The sequence below is a fragment of the Bipolaris victoriae genome (assembly GCF_000527765.1).
Source record: "Bipolaris victoriae FI3 unplaced genomic scaffold scaffold_39, whole genome shotgun sequence".
Classification (NCBI taxonomy): domain Eukaryota; kingdom Fungi; phylum Ascomycota; class Dothideomycetes; order Pleosporales; family Pleosporaceae; genus Bipolaris; species Bipolaris victoriae.
The window spans coordinates 117,685-129,417 of NW_014575353.1; the positions used below are offsets into that span (position 1 = coordinate 117,685).

The following is an 11,733-nucleotide window of genomic DNA, read 5'->3' on the forward strand; positions in this document are numbered from 1 at the left end:
AGCTTTGCCGCCGGTCAGGTTGATGCCGACCGTTTCATGGCGGTTCGGCGATACTGGTCTTCTGCAATTCTGACGGCGACCACTGGTTGCAGCTGGCTGGAGCGTGGGCCAAGTGAGATGCCCGCCCAAATTCACACCTGTCATTTACCAGTACATGGTAGACCAGAAGCGACCTAGGTGTATAAGGTTGGGGCGGTGGGAGCATCTAGCACACTGATTCTGTAAAACGTCACAGCTGTCGGGTAGCGGTCAGCTCAGCTCAGCTCTCCCAAACCAACGGCGCGCTGCCAGATCAGCCCGCTGTCGTTCCCACGATACCAGTCATCTTCCGCCGGCGTGTCTTGTCCTTGTGCGCGCGCGTTCTCGCTCTCTCTCTCTGTGCGTCTTGAGTTGCTCGTATCGGCACAAGACCACGGCAAGCAACCTACCTCTCCTCCAGGGTCCGTTCAACGTCTTCAAGGACAACGCATAATTCCTCACCCAGCCTGACCGTTTCACTGCTCAAGCGACTGAAACGCGGGAACTCACGAGAGAACTCTTGCAGTGGGATTTCCATCGCGGGGCTAATAATAGCAGACTAGACCGCTTCGAGCGACATTGCTCTTCGTGAGGTGGGCTGTGTCTGCGACCGACGACGACACTGCGCCTCCTTCACACTCACCAGCCCCAGCAGTCAAGCCAGTCAAGAGAGTACATTGCGCGTTCCTGGCGGACTTTGGACCATTCAGCGGTCGTGCCTGTTTCTTGGTGTCGTTGACTTCTCCACGCGGGCCCAAGCGCGGCTCTCAGGGCTCACTCCCTCCACATCCCACCTATTGTTAGGAACGCGAATACCTACATCATGGACATCCAGCAACGGGGGCGCTCCCCCTCAGCTGGCCAGCATGCTCATAAAGACCACTCCCCCTCCCCCGCCTCACAGCCGCCATTCCAGCATCAGCCCAACGCCGTCTTGGGCTTCGACGCCATCCAGGACCCTTCCTCCTACGCCGTCACAAGCGCGGGGTTGAGCAACCCACAGTTCCTCACTGCAAGCCAGGGCCAGTCCTTCTCCCAGCAAACCGCCTTTTCCGATCCAAGCTTCCTGCAGGCCTCGCAGAGTCTCTCGCAAAGCAACACACCGCATTTTGGCCCCCAAGGCAGCAATAACAACATCTCGCCTGACCCCCTCGATCTAGCAAACACAAACAACCCCGACTTCAACAACTTCTTCCAGACAAACGACCTTGGGCAAAACCCGTCCTTGTCTTCGTACCTTGGCCAGACGCTTGATCCTCACATTCTCGACACGCAGTCGCAGCAGAATCAGTCCGTCAACCCTTCAGATCTCATGCATCAGATGGCAGCCGCACCGCATAACGCGCCGACACCACCCCACCTTCTTCCCAACATGAACAATCACCAAGGCTCAAGTCCGCATGCTTCGCCCAACATGGCTCACGGTGCATTCCGATCCCCAGGTCATTCGCGACACACGTCGCTTGACCCCAGCGCAGCTTACGGACAAACTTCAGAATGGGGTCAGATGGCGAGTGCAAGCTTCGGAGGACCTAGGTCCAGAGGAGGCAGTGACGCTGGCTACTCAGATGTCGCATCTTCGGCGCACAACTCGCCATACTTACACCAGCATGATAGCTTCGATAACGACCAGCCGTCACCTCTCCTTCACGCGCAACATGACCCGCAGCTATTTCAGGACCCCGTTCCTGGGTTTGACCGATTCAACCTGAACAACAGCAATGCGCACATCAGCGCCTCAAACACCCCCAATATCTCACCTCGTCTGCTGCCCCAGAATCAACAGGCTCTGCCACAGTTCCAGCCGGATACATTTGGCCTCAACCGAAGCATGAACCCCTATGCGCCTCAAGGTGTGAATGGCTTCTCTAGCCAGAACTCGGAGCCATTCCCATTACTGAACCAGCCTATGCCTGAATTTGGCCAAGCAGATGCAATGTCACCACCAGAAATCAACATTGACTTCGCACCGCCCTCACGACAAGCAAGCTTCGAGCCACCAAAAGCTGAACCCCAGTTGGATGCATTGAGCCCGCCCGACCGATGTAAGTAGCTTAAGTTGCATTGTATGAGTTATGCTAACACCACGACAGCACGTAGTCGGAACAGGTCTCGTGCCAAATCTGACCCTTTCAGCAGTGTCAGCTCGCGCGCTTCTACTCCTGGCTCGGGCGTTCATCGATCACTTTCTCCCAATGCTGCAAAGTCTCGTTCCCCTTCACCCTCTGGAAAATCGTCCCGCCGATCGTCCACATCGAGCATGCCCAATCGCGACTACATCTTAGACCTCGCAGACCCCACGCGACCCGCGCCTGCCGATGGCTCGAACCCTAAGCGTACGCAAAAACACCCAGCGACGTTTCAGTGTACTCTGTGCCCAAAGCGCTTTACACGAGCATACAATCTCCGATCGCATCTACGCACACATACAGACGAGCGCCCTTTTGTTTGCAGTGTTTGCGGCAAGGCGTTTGCGCGCCAGCACGACCGAAAGAGACACGAGGGTCTCCACTCTGGAGAGAAGAAGTTTGTCTGCCGTGGTAACCTCAAGGACGGCAACAGCTGGGGCTGCGGCAGGCGCTTCGCCCGCGCAGATGCTCTTGGTCGGCACTTCCGGTCCGAAGCAGGTCGTGTTTGTATTCGACCTTTGCTGGAAGAAGAAGCACGCGAGAAGGGTGAATGGAACGGTCAGAATCAGCAGATGAACAATGGCAATGGCATGTTTGCACCGATGCCCGCTCAAAACTTCAACAGTATGATGCCTGGACAGCCTGGCTTTGAGCCATTCCCCCAGGCTGGTGGTATGCAGGCGCCACAGCCATTCTTGCCTGCCGCTCTTCTGGCGCAATACCCTGCGCTCGCAGGTATCCAGTGGGATCAGCTTCCTGCTGGACCGCCTGACGAAGATGGTGACATTAGCGGGCGCAGTAGCTTCGATGCTTCGAGTGGAGGAGAGTATTTCGAGGAGGAAAACGACTATCAGCAGAGTAACCAACAGCCCATGTATGCAGGCAACAACAATGGGTGGGTGAGCGACTCTTATGATGGCCGATGATGTTCTTCAACTCTACGACTTGTTACACGTTCCTCCTTTCAGGGTGGATCTTTTGACCGTATTTGTCACACGTTTATGACCTGGATTTTCTTTGCTGCGTTACCGCCTTTTCTGTCGCTTCCTTGTATGTACTGCGCTTATATACCACTTTCATTGCTTCATGGCGCGAAAGCAGGGTTGACTTATACCCCTTTGGGCTTGGGATTGAACAACATCTGGGAGTTTTACCTAAGGCGATGTGGAAGGTGCTGTTTTTTTCTTTCGTCTAGATGATTGCAGATACCATACACGAAATGTACCTTTGGGCGTTTGCACTGTACCCGTAGTAAATGTGATATGTTAGCCGCAACAGTCAGAGACAATGAGCGCACAAAGCAAGTCACGTGTGGCTTGCTAAGGCGTAGAAAAAAAGTTTAAAAATGTGCACTTTCTTTTTCCACTTGTCATGTTGCTTCTCCTCGATGTGACTACAACAAAAAAGATGTTCGCTTGTGCTATCAACAGCGCTCCGTAAGCCGAGCAAAATGAAAGGCAGTGCCATACCTCCACCTCCCCCCACCCGAAGCCACAGAAAAGAAGATGGCAACTACACACGCGAAGCCATAGCAGAAGCACCATCAAAGAAAAAAAAGGCAAAAAGGATGCAAAGGGCCTGACCGGGATTCGAACCCGGGGCCTGTCACATAACAGATACACTGTATCCAGGTAGAAAAACCCCTAGATGGTTGTTAGGACGATGTTGGTTGGATGTTGGTGGCGGCGGGGCAAGCTTACGAAGCGACAATCATACCACTAGACCATCAGGCCGATGCTCTTCATCTGATTTGATGGCAAATTTCTGAGTAGTATCGTTCTTGACCTTGGTAGAATTCCATAAAGGATACAGGAAGCTTGGCGGGGTTGATGGTGGGTGGGCGTTTGTGGTGGGGCATCTGTATGTTAGTCAGGGCAGTGGGACGTGCTATTCATGTTGACCAGCCTCACTTTACTTGTTTGGGCAGACCTTGCGACCTTCCAAGAATCCAGAAGATGTTGGTCGACAGGAACAGTCTGTGCAGACGCCTTGTCCAAGGTAGTGTCGCCGGAGTTTGTCCCTTTGATCGCATGGTCCCAACAAACACCCAATAGCCAGCAGTCAGGAGGCAGATAAGTACACGTACAGAAAGACGACACGCAAGCATGCAAGATACCATCATGCTGCCGTCATGATTAGGCCAGTCAGAAGCGCCGACAGAATGACCGCTGTCGAACGTCTTTGGTGGGGAGCTGCCATAGGCTGGTGGTGATGGTGCAACTGCACGCCTCATTCGCGCCCCAAAGTGTCACGCAAGGCTTGTGTCGACTAGGTGGAGAGCCGATCGTAGAGGCACAAGTCGTACACTGTGCATGGTTGCGGGAAGGAGCCGACATCGCTAGGCCTATGGCGATCCCCCCTGTTGACTGTGCGTCCACCAAGGCCCTACACCGACATTTTCGAAGCATCCTGATGAGGCGACAAGAGAGACGGCATAGCGGACGCAGGTCCGCGTCTTGGGCGTTTTGAAGCGTTTGGCCACGACCCCTCATTTTTTTGATGCGAAACTCAGATGACATGTCGGTGACCTGAGATGGTTCGTGACAAGCACGCGTTCGCTGCAACCCAAAAAAAGTGCGGGGAGACGTGCTGCGCATAGTATAGTAGTGGGGCGCGCCCATTGGCTCGGGAGCGCCCTTATGCCCCTTCGGCTCTAGCCCGTACCGCTCAGCTCCACTCGACAATGCAACCCATACAACACGCGCCTCGGAGTCCGTCGTTGCATCCCCGAACAATCCACTCGTTATGAAGTGAACAGACAGAGGGGCTGTACTGAGTCGCCCGACAACACACTGACCGCCTTGTGCAGAGTAAGAGTAATCCAGACCCTCTGGGCCAAGAACATCTGACCATGTGAGGCGACTTGGGCGAGGCTGCGCGGGTTAAAGGGCCAGCTTCCCCTCATCCATCGCGACCACCCTCTCAGCTGCCATCCTACCTGTCAACGCCTGCCTATACCTTACTGCCGGATAGCCTGATAGCACTTGCATACTCCGAGAAACTCCGGGACGTGCTGACGTTTACCAATCCCCCCCAACCTTATCTCTTCCCAATCTAGACTGTGGGCTACGACCAAACCGTCCTCTTTCCGCTCTTACCCAATCACTATATCTGCTGCTTCGCTCTCAATTGCGCTGCACCTCCTACTCTTTCCTTCCCCTCTTCCAACACCATACCACATCACTTCACATCACCTCACAATGGCCGCATCAAAACCTAGCATCCGCGCCCTCAGCGCTCTTGCTGCGGGTCCCCGCCTTCTCGGACCCCGCCTTACAGTCCGACAATTGTCCATGACTGGCTCGACATCATCTTCCTCCCTTCTCACAACCGACAAGCCATACGGCTCAAATCGCTCTCGCGGTCCAATTCGCCTCTCTGGCGAGCACTCCGCCGCTGTGTCTGAAGCCACTGAGTCGGGCAACAATGTCCGCCGCTTCAACACTTCCAGGAGTAGGAAGTCAGTTGGCGACAGCAGCACTCTGGACTTTGCCTACATTCCCGGCTTCGACCCGGAGACCAGGAGCGCCCCTCTGGGTATCAGGGTCCCCATCTTGCCATGGGCTGACGTCCAGGGTCACTCTGCCGAGAGCGAGGGTGTGGTACGTTTATCCCATTTCTACTAAACACACGGAACATAGAACTGACTTGAGATACGTGTAGGTGCCCATGCAGCCCACCATCTACGCTGTTGGCAGTGACGCCACACACATCCACTCTCCCTCGGCCATGTCTGACACTACCGACAACAACTCATTTGGCTACCAGAGCATCGCCAACAGCGTCGCCAGCAAATTCTCAGCCACCCGCCAGGAGGGTGAGGGCATGGCCAGGCAAATTTGGAATGACCTTGTAGACGACATCATGGGTCCTAAACGTGGTTCCACCAGGGCTTAAGCGCCGGACTGGAGGGGGGTTTGACATGCACATAAAAATTACTTCTTTTTTTGTTACTTGTTACTACTACGACATTCAAAAACAACAACTGAGTATGTCTATGTGTGTGCATGACACGACTTTGTGTTCTACATGGGTGAAAGTATGGAGGGATGCCTCTTTTGGCAAGGGACAAGGTTTCAAACGGATCTGGCGCGAAGTGCTCGGGCATATGAGATCACGACATTACTACTACTTTAATTGAATTACTTTTTTTCCCGCACTATTACAAGAACAATATGCTGCCTTTCTGACGTGTTCATACATATGACGTGTCGCCTTTACATTCAATTGACTAATGTAACTGTTCTATTGTGTGGTCCCCTTGTCTCTTGTCTCATACAGGGAATACTCCCTGAAGTAGCAGACGCAAAAAGACCTATCTTGACCGATCGTCCTAACAACAGGGCTCCCGTGTCCTTGAACGAGTGAGTTGTTCATATGACCCGGTAGGATTCAGGAATCGGAGTCTGAAAGATACGAAACACCAAGTGGGAGGTTTCAATCGGGTTGGGGGGCTGCCTGGTGTCTCCACGGATGTTTGGACTGTTCGAGCGAAATTGAGATGTTGAAGTGGAACGCTGAGTGGTAAAAGGCTTAAACGAGTATTCCCGATTGGGATAAGGGATTGGTACTTATCGGGACAAAAAGAGCCCCTTGAATGATCGAAAAGATAGAGAAAAAAGAAAAGAACATGCAACGCATTTGAAGCAGTCTACCTTTAACGGAACTTTCCCTTCACCTCTTTCCCTACGACCTTCTACACCATCACTAGGCGTAGCCCCCCCTTCCCGCCGAATTGCACGACACCAATGCATTGAGAGATGACGGTATTCGTCTTCATTCGGCGCATTTTCCAAGTTTTCAAGTTACTAGAATAGGCAGTGTCGATGTATGCAGAACTCGCCGATGGCTGTTTATCATCGGGATAAATGTCAGAAACGCCCCGACGGCGGGATGCCCGATGTGAGTATGATTCTTCTTAGCAAAGGGAGAAACACGCCGAAGAGGGGGGGTGGGGATTCGGTGGGTTTTACTTGTTTTGAGTGGATGGATTGGGGGTATAAGGCACAATGGGGGAGTGGTAGGGGAGTGACTGTGTGTATTATCAAAGCGTGCGACTAGAGGCTGTCAGTTGAGGTGATGGTAGGAAAACGTAATTACGTATCTGGTCTCAACGGAGATGCCGTATCGTAAAGAGTGAGTGGGGTTGAGTCGGTGTTCGCTGGAAGGAGTAATTCAGTTTGCGGTCTGTGGTCGGACCAGAACCAAGATGAGAATGGTCCGTGTGTGACGATTATAAAAAGCCATTGACTTGTACAATGACACGTTACTCTTCTGCTGTTGTTCAGCGCCTCTGAGTACTACGAAATGTGTCGGATTGAAACACTTTACAGTATGCTTAAGAGTAGGGAAGAAATTTGTGGCAAGTCGTAATTGAATTCAAATTCTTCCTCATACTGCGTGGCAGTTGAAGAGAGAGAGAAAAGACGTGGTACAGGTGAGCGGATATCTGAACAAGGTGTACAAGAAATGAATATCGCGAATCAGTATTTCTCATGTCAACTCGACAACAATGAGCATCTTACCTTACACTAAAGATGCGCGCGGCTATGGTGGGGCATTATGGTAGTCGGAGCATTGCGTCTGTAAGAGCTAGCTTCGGACGAAAGGGCCCTATTACTAGCCAACAACCTATCACATAATTCGATCGGGGAACGCAAGATCAACAATCCCATAGAATAACCTTCTGAACCCCGCAAAGAAAAAAAAAGGCATCGCTGATCTTACTGCGATTCTCAATAGCCGCCTGGCGCTAGCTGTAGGGTCTGGAATCCCCAGTTCCCACCCCCACACAAACGTCATTCGCTTCGTCCGAGGCCAAACAACCAAACTGGTGCCTTGCGCATAACTGCCACATTTCACAATCCGCTTCGCACTCCACAATCGCATTCCTTCCTGTCGCATATTTAAAGCACCATTTGCTTTCTTCTGTCCTTCTACTCCCCCAAAACCCAATACATACCGCTGTGCATGCTATAATAAAAAAACATGGAAAAGCTCCGAGGCGCCGAAACCGTTGCGACGCAACGTCTCCGCAAAACATTCAAGTACCCCTCTGAATCCGACGACGAAGATGCCGTAGAAGCAGGAATGGATGAACAAGGCACTTACTTCCGCATCCACCCTATCCCAAACCCAGGTGTACTAACTGCAAAAAAACCAAACAAATAGACCGCGCAGCCCTCCTCCAAACCCTAAGCGCACACGATACATCCACAACCCACAAATATACGCTCTTCCTGCTCGTCCTTCCTCTACTCCCCATCCTCCTCTACATTCCCCGCCTATTCTCGCTTTCCACGTTCCTCCCCAGCATCGCCGCGATAGCAAGTTTCCTCGCCTCAGCATACACTCTGTACTTTCTCCCGCTCCCACCCAACAAAGGCGCGATAATCGACAACAACAACAACAACAACAACGCCGCGTCTGCGCGCAAAACGAAGAATAAACCCAGGATTGGGATCTACGACAAGACGCCTAGCTGGGAAAAGACGACGGAAAAGAGCGTGAGAAGGCCTGTGCCGTATATTTCGGAGACTACGGCGGATGCGATTGCGGATAATATTACTACGGTGAATCGGGCGCTATGTGGAATCCTCGCTCTATCTGAGGTCTGGATAGAACGAGACTGGAGCCAGGGGTTCATGGTGGGCGGGGGCTTCTTGCCCGGTCTCATTTGCTTCGTGGTATTATGGGCGAGGACAGAGTTGAGAATCATCGATATGGATGCGCTCGAGGAGCTGAACAACAAAGCTGCTGGACAATCTAAAGCCAAGTAGAAAAGAAAAAAAGAGTAATTTGGACATTTGCTTCATCATGATAAAACAGAGATACCCCATAACGCAATGTATTTCATGACAAAGATCCCCTCAAACAGAGACTTTCGTAGCTTTTGAAGAGAATAGCAAAAAAGAAAATGATATACATGCTGCAAGAACAAGCGACCAACATCCCGACATACAGGAGGCGGGTCTAGGTATCATATGCGCAAGGAAAAAAACGCCATCATCCAAGTCTAAGATCAGACCGTACCAACGCCATTCTGTTACCCAAATAACACATTGATGCCCACATTTTACATGCTGACTTCTTTTGGTCATTAAAGCATCATACTCTTCCTTCTGCTGGCAGCCCGCTCGGCTCGTAGTGCACTTGTCTCCCTTTCCCTGTCCCGCACTTTTGATTCGACGGCATCCTCCCCCCTTGTCTTGGGGCCATTAATGCCACCGCTATCGGGGAGCCCACCTGCAACAGCGAGCTTCTTGTCCTTCATGTCTATTGTTCGAGCATTCGATGTGCTCCTGGCCACACCGTTAGTACTCGAACTCCTTCCCAAGCTTGAAGTGCTACTACTTTTTGTAGTCCCGCTCCCAGTACGCTTGTGTAGCGAAGGAAGTGCGCCTTCTGTCTTTTCCCTCTCGGCTCTTCGCTCCTCAGATGTGGATGGAGCTCCTGGTGCAGGCATAGCGGAATGGCGACGCGCATTTCGGGCTGCTTTAGCGGCTTCGTTGACGCGTGTGCGCTGACTAGTTGCAGCTTCAGCAGGTGGAGAATCCGTGAAGTCGAAAACGGCCAGGCTATCCTTCTGCTGTGACTCTACCTTTACCGCAATCGTGTCTGCTGAAACAGGAACATCTTCAGCTTTCGCTGCAGTTGACTCTGTGGTAGATCTTGAAGCTGTAGAAGCCACTTTTCTTTTAGCAGTGCTTGTTTCGTTGATGAGTGCGGATATCGCCTTCGAAGTAGCTGATTGCTCTTCTGGCTCAGCTGATGCTTTCGAATCCTGATCTCGTCTATCCAGTTTTTGTCTTAGCGGACTTCCTGCCTCAGTCTCTTCCTCAGCTGCTCTTCCAGACACTGCAGACACGGGTTTCCAGGCAATCTCCCCGTTGGCTTCACGCTTGACAACCGTCGAAGGTGGGTTGTGAGATTCGACACTTGTCCGCCGATCAACCACTGCATCAACAAGCTTTGCATCTGGACGTCGCATCTTTACATTGAGGCTGGGCTCTTTGTAGCTAACCTGGGGACGTGCTCGTCGTCCCGGTCGCACAGCTTGCCCAGTTTGATCGGTTGAAGATAGATCACCTGGTGGTGGCGTATCTTTGTTCTCTGGCCTTTGGGTCGAGGGTTCGGTTGATGGTGGAGAAATGATGGCATCTGCAGCTGGTGTCTTAGGGGGTAGGGAGTCCAAAATGATATCAGCGGTAGGGACGGGCTCTGGTATGGGTATAGAAGGGAGGTCTGGCGTGCTATTCCGGGTAATGTTCAGTCGAGGGCGGCTACGAGATTTCGCAGTTGGCTTCTCTAGCTTTCCTGGTTTTTCTTGAGCTGAAGAGCGTTGTTTTTTCGGTGATACGACTGGGTCGGTGTTGACAGGTTCTACAATATTAGCTTTGCTCATAAGAAAGATATCACTATGCTTACTGGCTGAAAGGACTGGAAGGCGATCCAAGGTAGGGAGTCTCGGTTCTTCGTTGGATGTCTCAGTTTCTGCGGCATTCCGACGAGAAAACCTAAAGGCATCGCCCTTGGCTTGATTTGTATCCTCGTCTTCCTGAACGCTGAACTTGCGCTTAGCTCCTGTACGTAGAGGTTTTGCAGGTGCCTCTTCAGTTTCTTCCGGAGACTCAAAAACGGATACACGGCGTATGCTGAGCTTTGGCCCACTCTCTCGTCGCTTCTTACGCGTCTCGAGATTGACCGAAAGCGACGGCTCGCCATCCTCGACCGTCTCTTCTTGCGGCTCTTCTGCAACTGGGCTGGGATCAAATCCGATGGGATCCTCGGTATCGAACCGCGATATGGGGGGTGGGCCAATATCTGGCGATTGGCTATCAGGGTCTTCCAGCACTTGCTGAAGTTCATCCGCACTATACACGTTAGTAAAACTCAATGTGGAGATACGTAGCATCTACGTACCCCATGGTCCTTCGAGGATAAAATTTGTCCTCCGTGATTGTAGGCAGCATTGCATTCTCGACTTCTTGTAGTCCTAACCCACTCCTCCACTGCCTTTCCTCTCCACTTCTTCTCTTTGCTAGCAGCTGGCTTTTTCGCCTGCCTGCATCTTTCTCGCGTCCGTTCTTGGTCTGTGTTAGGCTTGCTACCAAGCCTCCAAGTTCCTGTAGCTTCGATTCAAGCTGCAGCTTGACAGCATCGATGTGGTCGAAAGCTGGACGCGACTCGACTGTATTATGAAGGCTGAGCACCTGCTCGCGCAGTGCCAGATTTTCAGCGAGGAGTCGCGAGCAATCGTTCTCGAGGCTGCGGATACGTATGGATTGGGTCGAGTTTGTCTTTGCCAGTTCGCGGTTTTGTCTGAGAAAGCGTCGTTTCACGGCTTCGATGGTTTCCGCCGATGGCTGATTTGCTATCGGCGGCTCGTTGAGTCGCGCCATTTGCGCAGATAGGTATTTCGATGGTAACTATATTATTAGGAGACAATCGCGTCGTCGTGGTGGGCGGGATGCTGTACGTCGTGAGTCGTGGCTGCCGGTTCGTCATACTGTTTGTTGACAACTCGAGCGGCGGGCCCACAGCAACAGGGGCTAAACCGAAATGGGCAAGACGAAAACATGATCAC

At 52.2% G+C, this 11,733-nt stretch overlaps 4 protein-coding genes across 4 annotated transcripts; 3 read left to right on the plus strand and 1 right to left on the minus strand.

Moving 5' to 3' along the window:
• Positions 1-841: 841 nt before the first annotated feature.
• On the plus strand, positions 842-3,073 carry COCVIDRAFT_98457 (hypothetical protein; the record flags this gene model as incomplete). Its single annotated transcript, XM_014701494.1, has 2 exons — positions 842-2,063; positions 2,112-3,073. 2 exons carry the CDS (start codon positions 842-844, stop codon positions 3,071-3,073), a joined length of 2,184 nt encoding a protein of 727 aa, XP_014556980.1.
• A 2,274-nt stretch (positions 3,074-5,347) lies between these two features.
• COCVIDRAFT_15715 (hypothetical protein) lies at positions 5,348-6,044 on the plus strand (the record flags this gene model as incomplete). The annotated part of the gene is made up of 2 exons (XM_014701425.1): positions 5,348-5,749; positions 5,811-6,044. 2 exons carry the CDS (start codon positions 5,348-5,350, stop codon positions 6,042-6,044), a joined length of 636 nt encoding a protein of 211 aa, XP_014556911.1.
• Positions 6,045-8,135: 2,091 nt separating this feature from the next.
• Positions 8,136-8,926, plus strand: COCVIDRAFT_37499 (hypothetical protein; the record flags this gene model as incomplete). The annotated part of the gene is made up of 2 exons (XM_014701495.1): positions 8,136-8,250; positions 8,319-8,926. The coding sequence occupies 2 exons, from the start codon at positions 8,136-8,138 to the stop codon at positions 8,924-8,926; spliced, it is 723 nt and encodes a 240-aa protein (XP_014556981.1).
• Positions 8,927-9,246: 320 nt separating this feature from the next.
• Positions 9,247-11,548, minus strand: COCVIDRAFT_98543 (hypothetical protein; the record flags this gene model as incomplete). Its single annotated transcript, XM_014701496.1, has 3 exons — positions 9,247-10,529; positions 10,575-11,020; positions 11,070-11,548. The coding sequence occupies 3 exons, from the start codon at positions 11,546-11,548 to the stop codon at positions 9,247-9,249; spliced, it is 2,208 nt and encodes a 735-aa protein (XP_014556982.1).
• Positions 11,549-11,733: the final 185 nt, after the last annotated feature.